This window comes from Globicephala melas, chromosome 11 (genome assembly GCF_963455315.2).
Source record: "Globicephala melas chromosome 11, mGloMel1.2, whole genome shotgun sequence".
Classification (NCBI taxonomy): domain Eukaryota; kingdom Metazoa; phylum Chordata; class Mammalia; order Artiodactyla; family Delphinidae; genus Globicephala; species Globicephala melas.
The window spans coordinates 23,549,115-23,563,417 of record NC_083324.2 but is presented as its reverse complement, the minus strand read 5'-3'; the positions used below and the strand labels follow the sequence as shown (position 1 = coordinate 23,563,417).

The window sequence follows — 14,303 nt, the reverse complement described above, 5'->3', positions numbered from 1 at the left end:
TGATCAGCTCAAGGTCACACTGCCAATCAGGGGCAGAGCTGGGACAAAACCCCAAAGTCTCCTGATACCCAGCCATGGGCTCTTTTCCATCCATCCACATTCCTGCCGTCACAGCTTTAAGACAACTATTTTTTTTCCTTTTAGGTCAATAATTTTTAGCCCTCTTTGGTCAAGAACCCCTTTACGAAGGGGTTCTTGAAAATGTGGGCTCATTTCTGCCCAGAAAGATACACTGAGCTCCCAGATTTCACATATAATAAAGTTCCCTAGACAGTCCCCCCCACAAAAAAATATTTGAGTTCAGCAAGTCTTTATTTTAGGACAGTCTGGAATGTACTATAATTTAATCAATTCACAGTACTGTTTCAAATGAACTTGAGAAAGAATCCAAAAAGCTCCATAGAAGATTTTTCTCTTGGACAGAACACAACCATCGATGAGGCCAAACCACTGTGGCCAAGAGTCCCACACAGACACCGAATCTGAGAAAACATTCAAAGGAATTTGGGATGAGGCAGACCTCAAGAGCTATAAAACATTTCAGATCGCTTTCTGGATCTCCTCTCCTCCCAAGACGAAAGGAAACCCCATCCCATTTGAGCTGCGGCTTCTGCATCCATCACGTTGCTGGATCAACAACCAACTTCCTGGAAGCAACAAGCTCTTCCGGCTGTTTATAAGTTTTGCAAGCACTGGGAGCTTGTGTGCCAGAAACTCACACCAGCCCAGGTGGAGGGAGGGAATCACAGGAAAAAAAAAAATGTTTTTAATTAAAAAAAAAAAAATTAAAATATAAGCAAGATGCATGTTGCTGGACCAAGGTATCACACTGCTGAAATCAGATGAAAGAATGAATTTCTCCTAACTTACAAAACTGAAATTAAACTCAGTCAGAATTTCTCAATTCTAAGTACCCCCCACCCTGCACCTCCTCCCCTGTTAAATCTTTCTTAAACCCTTTGGACTGTGTTTCCACTTTCCTAAACACAGTATCCACGTAAGATGGTATCTAATCAAATATGATATCAATTTAATTAAGCTTAAAACAACCATGAGTTTAACCTGACCGTGTTGGACAGCATTTAAAACCAACGAAGACTACATAATCTACACAGAATTCGATTTTCAGAAACAGAATATGGAAATCATTCCACAGACTTTGATAAAGTGAATGACTATGTAACTCCCATTTGGATTCCTAATTAAGCTGCAACCACCATGAAATCTGTCCTAAAAGGCTCTCCTAACCAACAAAGTAACAGGCTGTGGAGAAATTAAACTATGGACTTTGACAAAACAAAACCAAAGCATTCTGCAGCTACTTGAAGAAAAGCATTTTCAAATCTGTGTGAAGTTTAAATCAAGCACAGAGGGTTCCAGGACTGTAGTTCTTTGCTTTTGGGGGATTTTCTTCCAGGGTGCCTCCAACTCTATTTAAAGCAGCCTCAAGTAGCCACAGCTGGAGGGTCAGGCCTTACAAAGTAAACAATAGTTAACTCAATTCAGACTCATGACTTAACTACAACCAATGGCTAATTACCCCTCTATTAACCAACAATATCTGAAATATCACTTTTTAAATGACCCATTCGGAATTATGTTTGTTCGCTAAAGGATTCTAATCAACAATTAACTGCATAGTAGAAACCGCCCAATTAAGAGCTACATGGGGAGAGATGAGAGTTCCTCAGAATTACCCATTTCTGGCAAAGGACTCTAGCACAAAAGAACTTTCTAAGTACCTCCCACAAGAGAGAGAGAAAAACTGTATTCTGAGAACATATAAATTAAGAGTGTACACAGTATGCACTCAATAAACATTCTTTAAATGTATAGCTTACCACAATTCCCTTTGGAAAAAACAGACTCAAAATAAATGCTGATTTTTCCCCCAAGGCTGTCCAAGTTCACATTTCTTTAAACCACCCCACAGTGAATGAAATGAAATTGAAATTTTCTCAAAAAATACTTATATCTTCATTTTTAAAAACCTATACATTTACAGATGAAGTGATATGCTTGGATCTGTTTCCAAATGGAAGGGGACAAGTGTGTTAAGGCATAGCTCAAACAAGAGGAGCCACTGTCATCAAGAAGAACACAAATAAAAAAAGCTGGAGAGGGTGTGGAGCAAAGGGAATCCTGGTGCACTGCTGGTGGGAATGTAAACTGGTGCAGCCATTGTGGAAAACAGTATGTAGGCGCCTCAAAAAACTAAGAATAGAATTACCATACGACCCAGCAACCCCGCTCCTGGGTATGTATCCGAAAAAACAAAAAGACTAATTCAAAAAGATACATGCACCCCAATGTTCACAGCAGTACTACTTAAACTGCCAACATACGGAAACAACCTAAGTGCCCATCAATAGATGAATGGATAAAGAAGATGTGATACACACACACACACACACACACACACACACAAACACACACACTGGAATACTATTCAGCAACAAAAAAGAACGAAATTCGCCATTTGCAGCAACGTGGATGGACTTGGAGGGCATTATGCTCAGTGAAATACGTCAGACAGAGAAAGACAAATACTGTATGATGTCACTTACACGTGGAATCTAAAAAATACAACAAACTAAGGAATATAACAAAAAAGCAGCAGACTCAGACTTAGAGAACAAACTAGAGGTTACCAGTTGGGGGGGGACAATATACGGGGTGGGGGAATGAGAGGTACAAACTACTGGGTACAAGATAGGCTCAAGGATGTATTGTACAACTCAGGGATTATAGCCAATATTTCACAATAACTGTAAATGGAAAGTAACTTTTAAAAATTTTATAAAAAATTTAATAAAAAGGAGCCATAAGCGGCTATTTGTTGACGCTGGGGGATGGTACATAAAATGCGTTACATTATTCTGTCCCCTTGTGTAGATGCCTGTAATCTCCCTAATAAAAAGGTAAGAAAAAACACCCTATACCAACATAAGTGACTTAGTTTTTTAAGTTCTTGGCTGCATATCTAATGTTCCATTAATTCAGAATTTTTTTCTTTTTAAATCAGACTTTTCAGATCTTCCCCTCACTAGAAAGAGAAGCTGTGGGACGTCCCTGGTGGCACAGCGGTTAATAATCTGCCTGCCAATGCAAGGGACACGGGTTTGAGCCCTGGTCTGGGAAGATCCTACATGTCGGGAGCAACAACTACTGAGCCCGTGCACCTACAGCCCACGCTCTGCAACAAAGAGAAGCCACTGAAATGAGAAGCCCACACACCACAAAGAAGAGCAGTCCCCGCTTGCCACAACTAGAGAAAACCCAGGCGCAGCAAGAGAAGACCCAATGCAGCCAAAAATAAATAATGAGGGGGGAGATGAGGGGGGAGGGGGAGGGGAGGGAGGGGGAGGGGAGGGGGGAGGGGAGGGGAGGGAGGGGAGGGGGAGGGGAGGGGAGGGAGGGGAGGGGGAGGGGGAGGGGGAGGGGGAGGGGAGGGGGAGGGGAGGGGAGGGAGGGGAGGGGAGGGGAGGGAGGGGGAGGGGAGGGGGGAGGGGAGGGAGGGGAAGGGGGAGGAGGAGGGGAGGGGGAGGTGAGGGGGAGGGGGAGGTGAGGGGGAGGGCGAGGGGGAGGGCGAGGGGGAGGGGAGGGGGAGGGGAGGGGGAGGGGGAGGGAAGGGGAGGGGGAGGGGAGGGGAGGGGGAGGGCGAGGGGGAGGGGGAGGTGAGGGGGAGGGCGAGGGGGAGGGGAGGGGGAGGGGAGGGGGAGGGGGAGGGAAGGGGAGGGGGAGGGGGAGGGAAGGGGAGGGGGAGGGGAGGGGAGGGGGAGGGGGAGGGAAGGGGAGGGGGAGGGGAGGGGAGGGGAGGGGGAGGGGAGGGGAGGGGAGGGGGAGGGGGAGGGGAGGGGAGGGGAGGGGGAGGGGAGGGGAGGGGAGGGGGAGGGGAGGGGAGGGGAGGGGAGGGGGAGGGGGAGGGGAGGGGAGGGGAGGGGAGGGGGAGGGGGAGGGGAGGGGGAACTGCCAGTCAGTGAGTAGCTGTCACTCCCCAGGCAGAGCCCCGTGTGTCACTGTCTTTTCATCCAGCCCAAAGTGCCACTGCTGGGGGTACAAATGCTTTCAAACGAAGAGCAAGGCCACTACAAAATTTGGAACTAAAGTGAGATTATCCATTCTCCAGTTCTAAAGTGCTCAATTCTTCTCATTGTATCTAACAGGCTATCATCAAGTAGGGTAATCCAGCGAGAAAGAATTTATCAGTGCAACGTATGCCCTGGCCAAGATAAGCGCCACATTACTTGAATGGCAAATTATAAACTGGTGGAAGGAGCAAAGGACAGGAAGTGAGGAAGTGGAGGTGGGGGAGGGTGACACTTTATAAATGCTGTATAAAGCAGTCTTAGAAGATGAAGTTGTGTGATTTGTTTTTAATCAGCAAAAAAAAAACCCCCCATTATCTTGTTTCTTAGCATTTAGGCAACTCTACTGCAGGGCAAACCCTCACCCATTCCATTCATTTTCTTCCTAATAATAAGACAACTTGAGAAAAAAAATATTTGCAGATCATAAAAGATTAGAGACCTGGGCACCATAAAAGTTTAAAGAATAATCAATGCAAAGTGCTTAAAAAGAGACAGGCCATGCTTTCTTTAAACTCTCTGAATGCCACCTTTTGCCAAAATAAACTGAACAAGCAGTGATTGGAACCTGCATCCTGGTTCATAAGGAAACCAAGATGTATTAGGACTTGCAGAGATGAACGGATTGGTTGTTCACACAATGGGCTTTACCGGTTATGCTAGATTAAATAGTAATAAAGACGCAAACAATCGTAGCCGTTCATGTGGGCAAGGCTGTGAATCATGGCCATTCACGGGGGAAGGGATGCAGGTACAGGTGCATGAGCAAAAGCAAATGGCTTTTCAGGTGGCATCCTTGCCAGATTCCTCAGATGACCCTGTGCTCACTGCCCGTGTCCCCTACAAAGTTACTGTACAATGGCAAACAAACCAAAACAAACGAAAAATGTCAGAGCTCTCCAGCTCTCTGCACACAACCCCACAATCATCTCCCCTCACACCTCCTCCCCCAAACATTTCCAAAGAGAAGTGGGTACAGCGCAGGATTCAGCCGGCCCCAGCCTGCAACCTAACCCTTGATTGGAAGAGCACATCTGCATGTTTCCAAGCAATTGACCGAGCATCTCATAGGGCTCAGTTTCAATGAAACCCTGGGAAATAATGGGATAAAATTATTAGTTTAAGGGCCTCTCACTTCCCGGCCTCCTTCCCATACCCCACCTCCCAGAAGGGTAATGTTCAGTAGACAGAAGTATTTGCACAACTGGAATACATTTATAAACCACCTCAATCATTTTTGCTAATTGCATAATTCATCTAATTTTTTGCAACTGTTCATAGCTTCCCCCCTGAATTTGTCTTGAGCTTCCCAAGGGCACATAAAGTTTCACTCCATACATACCACCAAAAACTTCACGGCAGAAGGCTGTTTGGGTTGTGAGCCCTGCCACCTGCTTACGCCAAAAGAGATCTTCATTATCAGAAAAGTAAACTTTTCCCAGGAAGCCTCTGTCACCAGGAACTCTGACTTGGAGAGACTTGCCATGAGAGGATGCAAAACGTGAGTTACTGGGGCCTCAGCCTGAGGTGACTGATTCACGCTGGACTGGGCTGAATACACGTGTCACCTAACTTAGTCTTCACAGCAGCTTAAGATAGAATATTATGATCCCCTTTTTAGAGACAAAGGGAAGAGGTTCGCCACAAATCACACACACAGCTGTGGGGTGGTGGAGCCAGGAATGGACCCTAGAAATAATTTCCAATCTCTTCATCACTATTCCCTAGTGAATGGTGAGCACTGGGTGTGACCAGCAGGGATGAGGCATCCAAATAATTTACAGAGTAAGAGTGAAGGAAAGCTTTGCCCTCACCGGCTCTTTTCCCCATCAATAACCCAACCCAAGACCCAGGATGCAATCGGGCATCAAATGCCCACCCAGAGGACAAAGAGAACACCTGAAGGCAGGACATGAAAAGCACGAAACCCAGGGAAATAGGGAAGCAGCTTTTTTAAAAAAAGAGCGACTTTTATAAGCAGACTGGGTTTATAGCTTGCGTTTCAGAAGATTATGCGTAAAGTACTTATATTGAAACCACACATAAACTATTAAATTATATAAACATACTAGTATAGTATGTTTATACTAAAGCATAAAGCCTTTGGCTAAGAAAAATTCATAAGCATGCCCCCACCAAAAAAGAAAGCCCATAAAAAAACAAAGCCAGGGTACAAATTGGCAACTTTCAGTTAGACCACAGACAAATCACAATATTCATTTTTTCTGTAATCCTGATTTAACTATTAATTTTGCTTCATGGCAACAATCGTCTATCAGGTTCTTCAGTAGAAAATTTCTCAGGCTTAGTCCTACAGTTGGCCAATTATTAGGTAAGTCTGGACTACTATTCTAAACCCTGCAGTTATACAGAAAAAAATAACTCCAAGAGGGTTAACTATTGTGAAAATTTTAACCTCTGGTCTTCAAAGTCCTACTTCTTTCCGTGAGGACATAAAAACAGATCTGAGTTTCTGACGGATTCCTACACTTTAATGGGCAGAAGACAGCCACATTACTGACAGACACCATGAACTGAAGACGGGAGGTAGATGGAATGGACCCACAGGTTCAATGCCATGCTTAAGTCATTAAAAAACCCCGCTAACGGTTCCTAAATTCGCCACCTGCCAGGGAACATTGGAGATTTTTAGATACTTCCCCTCCTCTGCCTGGGGACTTTCCTCCCACCTCTCCTCCCTCCTGTCTCAAGAAAATGCCTTCAGCCTTTGAAACTGCATCCATTGTAAACAGCTCTGAATATTAACACAGCCCAGAGCCCTGCTCTAAAAGACCCCCAGGGTTTCAAGTTGCAGTTGCTGAGGAGGGGGAAGGTCCCCAATGAGTTAATATCACCAAACTCATTCACAAGTCGTTGAAAATCAGGCCTGCTCATGAAACTTGAAGTCTTTCAACTTATGGGGTACGTCAGAGGAATCCCTTTGAGTTTTAAGCCAACGACCTTGGTACCACAAACATCCTTGACTGCTTATTGAGCGACTTTCAATTCTACGAATCCCCTTCCCAGATTTCCCTCTCTGGTGTCACTTTTAAAATAACCAATGGCTATTTTAAACAACCTCCTTTCCCGGATAACAGACCTTCCGGGCTACAGCAGGTGCACAGAACTGGGCCGGGGGCATTGTTAAGTCACACAAAACCCTAGTAGCTCTCTCGCATTCCTGTCCACTCTGAAAGAGAAGATGCTGAAAAGCCTTTGCACCAGGGAGACACCTCTGCAGAATGGGGGAGAGGCCCTTTCATTGTGAGCGTGGTGTTTGAGGGAGAGAAAAAGGTCAGCCAGAGGCCATCCCAACGTGCTCAGGGAAGGCTGAGTGGGGAACTCAGGCCAAGGCATTAACACGGCAGGGAGAGAAACTTGCGGCCCCTGGAGCAGGGCTGGCGGGCCCGCGCCTCTGGACATCCACTGGGAACCAGCTCTCATTACTCTGCACAGAATCGTCATCTTTCTGGAGATGAAGAATTACTGCCGACAATACATTCAAAAGTCCAAAGGTTGGGAAATCTGGTGACCCAGTGTAATTCCGGAAAAGGAAAGCACGCTTTTTAACACAGTCCCTTGGAAAGGAGGAGCAAGAACAGCCCTGACGTACCCTAAAGGCAAGAGGCACCATGGGCCAACGCAGTTCATTTGTATTGGGCCCTGGGGGTCTCCCGGCACTTCCTAATTTCACAGTCCTCAAAAATTAGATTTTACGGCCATAATTTCATATCAGAGGGACTTAAATCCTGTCCCTTAAAAAGGCAACCAATTTCATTTCCCAGACTTCCACTTAACTCAAAAAAAGTGTCAGAAAACTCTTAACAGATAAGTGCTCCATCATGCAGGGGAATTGAGGCCAGGCTTGTGACACTTGTTGCAAAGAAAAGGACTCTGAGCTCAGACTAAAGCTGCCCAAAACTTTAAAAGCACTTGCACTTTTCAGATTTTCTCTCTGCCCATTACCCTGTGTTCGAAAGGGTCCCTATTCAGAAAAACGCTTTGCCCACCCCCACCAATCGGAAGATGCTCATGGTCTGCTGAGTTCTTCTTAAGTGATACAGAGACTCGAAGAGGAAAATGGGCAGAAGAGAAGACCTCGGGGTAATCCAGACAAGAATCTACTTCTTAAAAACACACACACACACAAGAATCTCAGCTTAGGTTCTGGAACAATTTGGTCATCTGCACTTTAAATCTAATTTGCATAAACAGGATGGAAAATATTTTCCAAACCCTTAATTCACAACACCCCAACACCTGGGCCTTCCAGCACAGCTGTAAAATTTGAAAGACAAAGGCCCTCTATGCTTCCCAACTACAATGGCAACCACCAAGGGACCTGCGTTTATTTTCTAATGTAATCATAAGCACCACTTTGGTGCCCAAACCAACAGAGGTTCTATTAAGTCACCCAGGTTCGGTACTGCAAACACGAAGGGAGACAAAATACAAAGAGACCCAAATCAATACAGATGTCTTAATGTGACTCAGAATAACCACACTCGGTGACCTTTAAGGGATGTCCTTGCTTCCGAATGCCATGTCATCTTCCTTCCACACTGAGGAGAATCATTTGTTCCTCCTCCAAGGGCCTGCCTGCCTTCCTATCACAATCCCATTAGGCCATCATTGAGCTAGCTGCCAGACCCTGTAAGCAAGCAATACTGTGCTCAACTTCATGCCACAGACGAGAGTCTAAGGTACATTGCGTTTAACGCGTCTTAAACAGCTTCTGAAGCCATGCTCTCCAAAATAATTTCAAAGAAAGCAAACATCTGAGTTCTAAGAAGTTCAACTTCTTCTAAGGTTCTGGGAAGTTGGAATAGGGAGTGGCAGTGCTGGGAGCTATTTATGAATGTGCTGGTTGGACAAGGCCAATCGCACCTACGTAATGGGACGGCAAACTCAAGTAATGGCTCAACTACTACAACTATAAGTTATTGTGTTGAATAAGTTATCCTCAGTCCCTGGGAATGAACGTATTTTCCTTTCTCCCAGCGCCACTCCAGTTCTGCTATTCAAACCGCATTTACATCCACTATTAAAGAGTTTTACTTTCCTTATGTGGGGCTTAGGAGCAACTCCAAAATTAGATGCACTGTTTACAAAAGCAAAAAAAAAAAAAAAAAAAAAAAATTCCATAAAGCCACAGGTCCCCTTCTATCTCAAACCCACAGCCTGAAATTGTTTGAACTAGCTGCAGTAAATCTAGTTCATGGGGTTATAAAATAGCTCAAAGCATTTTCTAGACACAATGGACTCGGAGGGTGTAAACGTGGTGAAACTATAAGGTATTTTATTATATTATAGACAGAGACTTTCTCCCCTAAAGTCTTACTGAATCATAGCCAGGAATATAAAAGATATAAATATCCTGATGCAAAATTTAGACTAAGACTAATGACTTAAATGGAGAAATCTGAAGTCTAGGGAAAAATAAAAACACATTTGCTTGCTTTTTCTTTAATCAGAAAAAAAAAAAACTTGACAAACATTTTTCAAAGGATATACATTCTGTACTGAATACCACATTGCCACATACTAACCAGAAACCATACTACTCATATCTTAAAATCGAATCCGTTAACACCATCATCAGTATAATCAAGCCTAACTGAAGCTCAAAACAGCCAGTTTGGTATTTACTAATCATCAACTGTGTGAGGAAAAGAGAAAAGACTGCAATTTTAAAGGTATTTATGACTTGTGAAATGTCACTCCTTAGGCAGACAGAAAGCCCTCCAAACAACCAGTAGTTTTGCTCCAGAAATTAAAGGGCAAGGCAAAGTGGATCTTGTGGCCACAGGAAAGTGAAAACAGAGGACACCCTGTCCTCTGCAGGAAGCCACCACTTCTGAACTAAGTGCCTTCCCCACGATGCCACTGACACCTGGCATTGGGAGTCAGTCTTCCAACAGGTGAACACCTAAGATGTTAGTCTGATCCCACCCACGTGATTTAACTTTTTAAAAAACTAAGAGTATGTAAAGGAAAACCCACAATACCCAAAACGACCACAACTAAATACAATACTACCTAATGACAACGCTGGGCTCTATCCCCCACTACCTTACACAGCCACCACCTGTGTTAAAACCCACACCTTGATCACTGGTCTTCCCTAAGGGAATTCCAAAGAAACAGCAGAATACTGAAGAGAAATCCTACACATTAGTCAACGGTCCAGTTGCAGAACTCTGTAGGACTGATCACTAGTGACCCATGTGCAGCGTGGTCCAAGTTAAAGATCTGTGCCCCGCTCTCAAAGGTACAGGATCTTCACGTCAGAAAGGAATTAACTTCCCTTCTTTCCCTTCACGGCAACCAGATTCTCAGACCACATGTTCTTAGATCAAGCCACAGGTGTTGGTTAAAACCGGTGTCACCAGTTTTCTTTCTCTTTTTTGAGCAGTGAATGTCCCGCCTGAGGTTACTACTGTGCCTCTTCTATATTCTAGGAAAGACGTCCAATTATTCAACTGAAAAGCAGAACTATTCAACCTAGGCCTCTTCTGGAAGGTACTAACAGTTCTGCAGAGATGTTAATTACTGATAACTGGACAGCATTTTGACTCATGGACTAGATTTGTCAGAAATTTTTAAAGCCTATGACATTCTACCATGTTTACAGAAATCTAATGTGGTGGTGGTGTTGTTTTCCTGCCAAACCTCCTGTAAGAAGTGTCCCACCAAGTCCGGATAGGCCAAAATCTGGACAGCACAGAAAAGAGCCTCTTGCGGGTAAAACACACTCTGCTTAAATCAACCCAGAGCCTGGCACTCTCTTCCAAAGTAGCAATACTCCAAAACTAATTTGCACCGTTTATAGAGGAGAAATGCTAGACGATGGGCCCCACTCCACTGGATCGTCAAGCCCAATGGGTCCCCTAGGGAACAGACAGGAAGGGTCTGGAACACAGTTCCCTAAAATGCCAACCAGGTGGAAAAGGACCAACTTCCAGCAGTCACAGATCTCCAGGAACTCTCAAAGCCCGATAACTCAGGGGGTCCTCCAGGGAAGGGCTCAGAGGATGTCCTTCTGCCCCGGGCCTGAGCCAAGTCGGGCCACCAAGGTCCCGGGGAGATGAAGAGGCGGCTACACACACTCTCACTAATAAATAATGTAAATGGAAGACTGGAGGCAAAAGTCACCTTCATTCATTACCCACTGGAAGGCCAAGCAGCTCAGACAACAGAGAGTTGGGTTACAGAAGGGAAAAAAAGAAACACCCGGGGACCCCCAGACAGACTTCCTCACTCTCTCCCCTCCAGATGTTTCCCACTCTCCACCCACAGACATACAGCCTCACCTCCTGACTCTTTACTCACGTTCTCTTACCTCCAGAATCCCACCCACTCACCAACTCCCAGATGGCCTTCAGGAGCCACGCTCACTCACCTCCAGACCCCCACGACACTTTCTTCTCCTCCAGAACCTCAAGACCCACACTCGCTCACCTTCATACCCCATATCCCACGCTCGATCACATCCTTCCCCCCACGAGGTACACTTTCCTCCTCCAGATCCCCAAGACCCACGCTCGCGCACATCCAGATCCTCACGAGACGCACGCTTTTCCCATCCCGACTTCTTCGCACGCACGCCCTCTCTCCTCCGGACCCCCAAGGACCACCACTACGATCCCAGGCGAACAGTTTTCCCGCTCATTCAACTTCACATACAAGCAACTCAATCCGCACCCCTTTCCCGGGGAAACACCCCTGCCGCCCCGTCCCCAAGTGACAGCGTCCCGGGGCGCGGGGAGGACGGAAAGGGCGGCACTCACAGGCTCCGCGTCCAGACGGGCAGGTCCTCGGGCAGCGCCGCCAGCCCGCGCCCGCCGCAGTCCAGCGAGTCCCCAGCGCAAGTGCAGGCGGCAGCGCAGGGCGCCCGCGGGCCGGCCGCGGCCGATGCGGGCTCCAGCCGAAGTAGCACCAGCAGCAGCAGCAGCCAGTGGAGGAGAAGACAAGGCGAGCGGCGCGGGGCCCCGAGCGCTCGCCGGACCGGCCGCGCCATCTTGTCTGGAGCGCGCAGCGAACTCCCGGCGCTGGGGCTGCGAGGTCCGGGTCGACCGCAGGCGCGGGCGGGCCAGCGGGGGCTCCGCTCAGCACTAGGCTCCGCGCCGGGACATGGCCGCCGGCACAAGTTCTCTCTGCGGCGGCGACTCCGGCGTTCAGCGGGCCCCCGGTGCCCGAGCCGCTCCGCAGCGCCCGCAGGGGGCCGCGAACCCCGCGCCCATCCGGGCCGACCCGCCCGTGCCCGCTGCGAACCCCACGGATCCGGGCAAAGGGTTCTTGGCCGGCACTCCTCGTTCTCCCGCCGCGCTCCTGGCCGAGCTTCGGAGTCCCCGTGCACGCCAAGTGCCGCCGCCGCTGCGAGGAAGGCGCTCAGGCTCGCAGCCGGAGCTCTGCGCCCGTGGGCATCTTCCTCGCCGCTACGAGCGTCCAGCTGCAGACTCCGGGCTGGACGGCGCGGCCAACCCCGCACTGCTCCAAAGACGCGGTGCGCCTCGCTGTCCCAGCGCCGAAGACAGAGCGCGCGCACGCAGTTCCGGGCTCCGCACGGCTCCTCCGCTCTGCGAGAACCCCGCACACTTCGCAACCGAACAATCAACCGCTAGCAGCTCGCCTCCCCGGGGCGCAGCCCCGGCCGATCCCCGAGGCCCCGCCCCCAGCCGCTAGCCCTCGCACACCCCCTGGGCTTCTTGCCCCGCGGCCTCCAGCCGGCCCACGTTGGAGGCTTTGCAACAGCGCCCCGCCCCGCCCCCCGCCTGCTGCTCATTGGCTGACGGGGTCCACGGCGGCCAGCTTGGACGCCCATTGGAGCTCTCGCCATGATCCCGCCCCTCCTGCCTCTCGGGCCACCCCGCCCCACTCTCTTTTCCCACCCAAGGTGTGAAGGGCGGGGGACTGGGAGGAGAAAGGGAGAGACGGCCTCCGGCTCTTAAAGGGGACGTGCTGACTGATGATGGAGAAGGGGGATGCGCACTGGGGAGAGGAGGAATAAAAGTATTCCCTCTGCATTTAATGGAGGGAAGAACGTTGGTAAAGAGGGTAAAGCCCCCGCTTTGGAGCGGTCTGGGCTAAAAGTTTCTTCCCTCCTTCCCAGACTGCAAACAGGGCCAGCGATTGACAGCAAGTTTACACACCCATTTTCCAGATGCCCACTAGGAGCAAAGATGCAGATTTAAAACTTCACTAATTTCCTACTGATGGGGGGGCATCTTTAGTTATTTTATTACGGGTGGCCGCCTTCCTCTCTCACAACCTGGAGCTCTTCTCGGCTCCTGACTTGTTTTTGACCTCTTAAATCCAGCAATATGTCCTCGATTACCAAAATGAATGTGTACTGCATGCAGAAACCGAATCTCAAAGGTGTACACAGTCCCACCCCCACCTCCGCCCTGGTGAATCGAAGGGTACTCCTGGAAACACTCCAGCCTTCGACAAAGGGGTTGCTTTGTTTGTTTAAATCAGAGCGTTTTAAAGCCAGTTTTCAAGAAGCAGTACATCGAGTACTCCTCAGAGACAGAGTAAAAAGGCAACTAGTAATTGTTACAAAGCTACTAACTTTGGCTCCTACTGATCCGAACATAGTAACCAAGTGTTAGGACAGTGTACTGAAACAGTAAAGCAGGCGCTGCGCGGGGACACACACACACACACACACACACACACACACACACACACACACACTGCAAAAGTTAAAAGACTAGCACAGTAAGATATATAGCTGCTCCTATCCGCGTTTGGGTTTGCTGGTGTCTCATGCCCCTTCCCAAGAGTATGCAAGTCTCTAACATAACTGAACACATTGTCAGGAAAATTAAGCAAGTCATGTCTGTTGAAAAACATCTGTGCCAGCAAATGAAATCTGACTTCTGTGTTACAGAAACGAAAGGGAGATGTTCCTCTGAAAGAAAAAAAAAATTTTTAAGGGTTTTGTCCCATTTTTGACACATTCTAAGGGGTTGCTTTAATTGAGATGTTAAAATTTCCCTCAGTCATGAGAGCACCTCTTTTCTTTAACCAAAATTGGGTTTGGACTTGGTAGCCAAGGGGTTGCTGGTTTCCTTTCTTTTTATTCCCTCCTTCCCCTCTTTATCCCCCTCCCACTTCTGATTTATTATGCTGTCAACTACTGGTCCCTCATTTTTTCCTTCCTTCCTCCCTTCCTCCCTTCCCCCACCCTCCACATGATCTCAGTAGTAA

The 14,303-nt window shown here is 47.8% G+C and overlaps 1 protein-coding gene across 1 annotated transcript in view; it reads right to left on the bottom strand.

Annotated features, from left to right (window-relative positions):
* The window catches only part of LRIG1 (leucine rich repeats and immunoglobulin like domains 1), a 119,829-nt gene extending 107,033 nt beyond the window's left edge, over positions 1 to 12,796 (bottom strand). The window contains exon 1 of the mRNA XM_030867661.2: positions 11,879 to 12,796. Within this exon, the coding sequence (XP_030723521.1) occupies positions 11,879 to 12,108 (230 nt within the window). The 5' untranslated portion in view covers positions 12,109 to 12,796. The remainder of the gene's footprint in view (positions 1 to 11,878) is intronic.
* Positions 12,797 to 14,303: the final 1,507 nt, after the last annotated feature.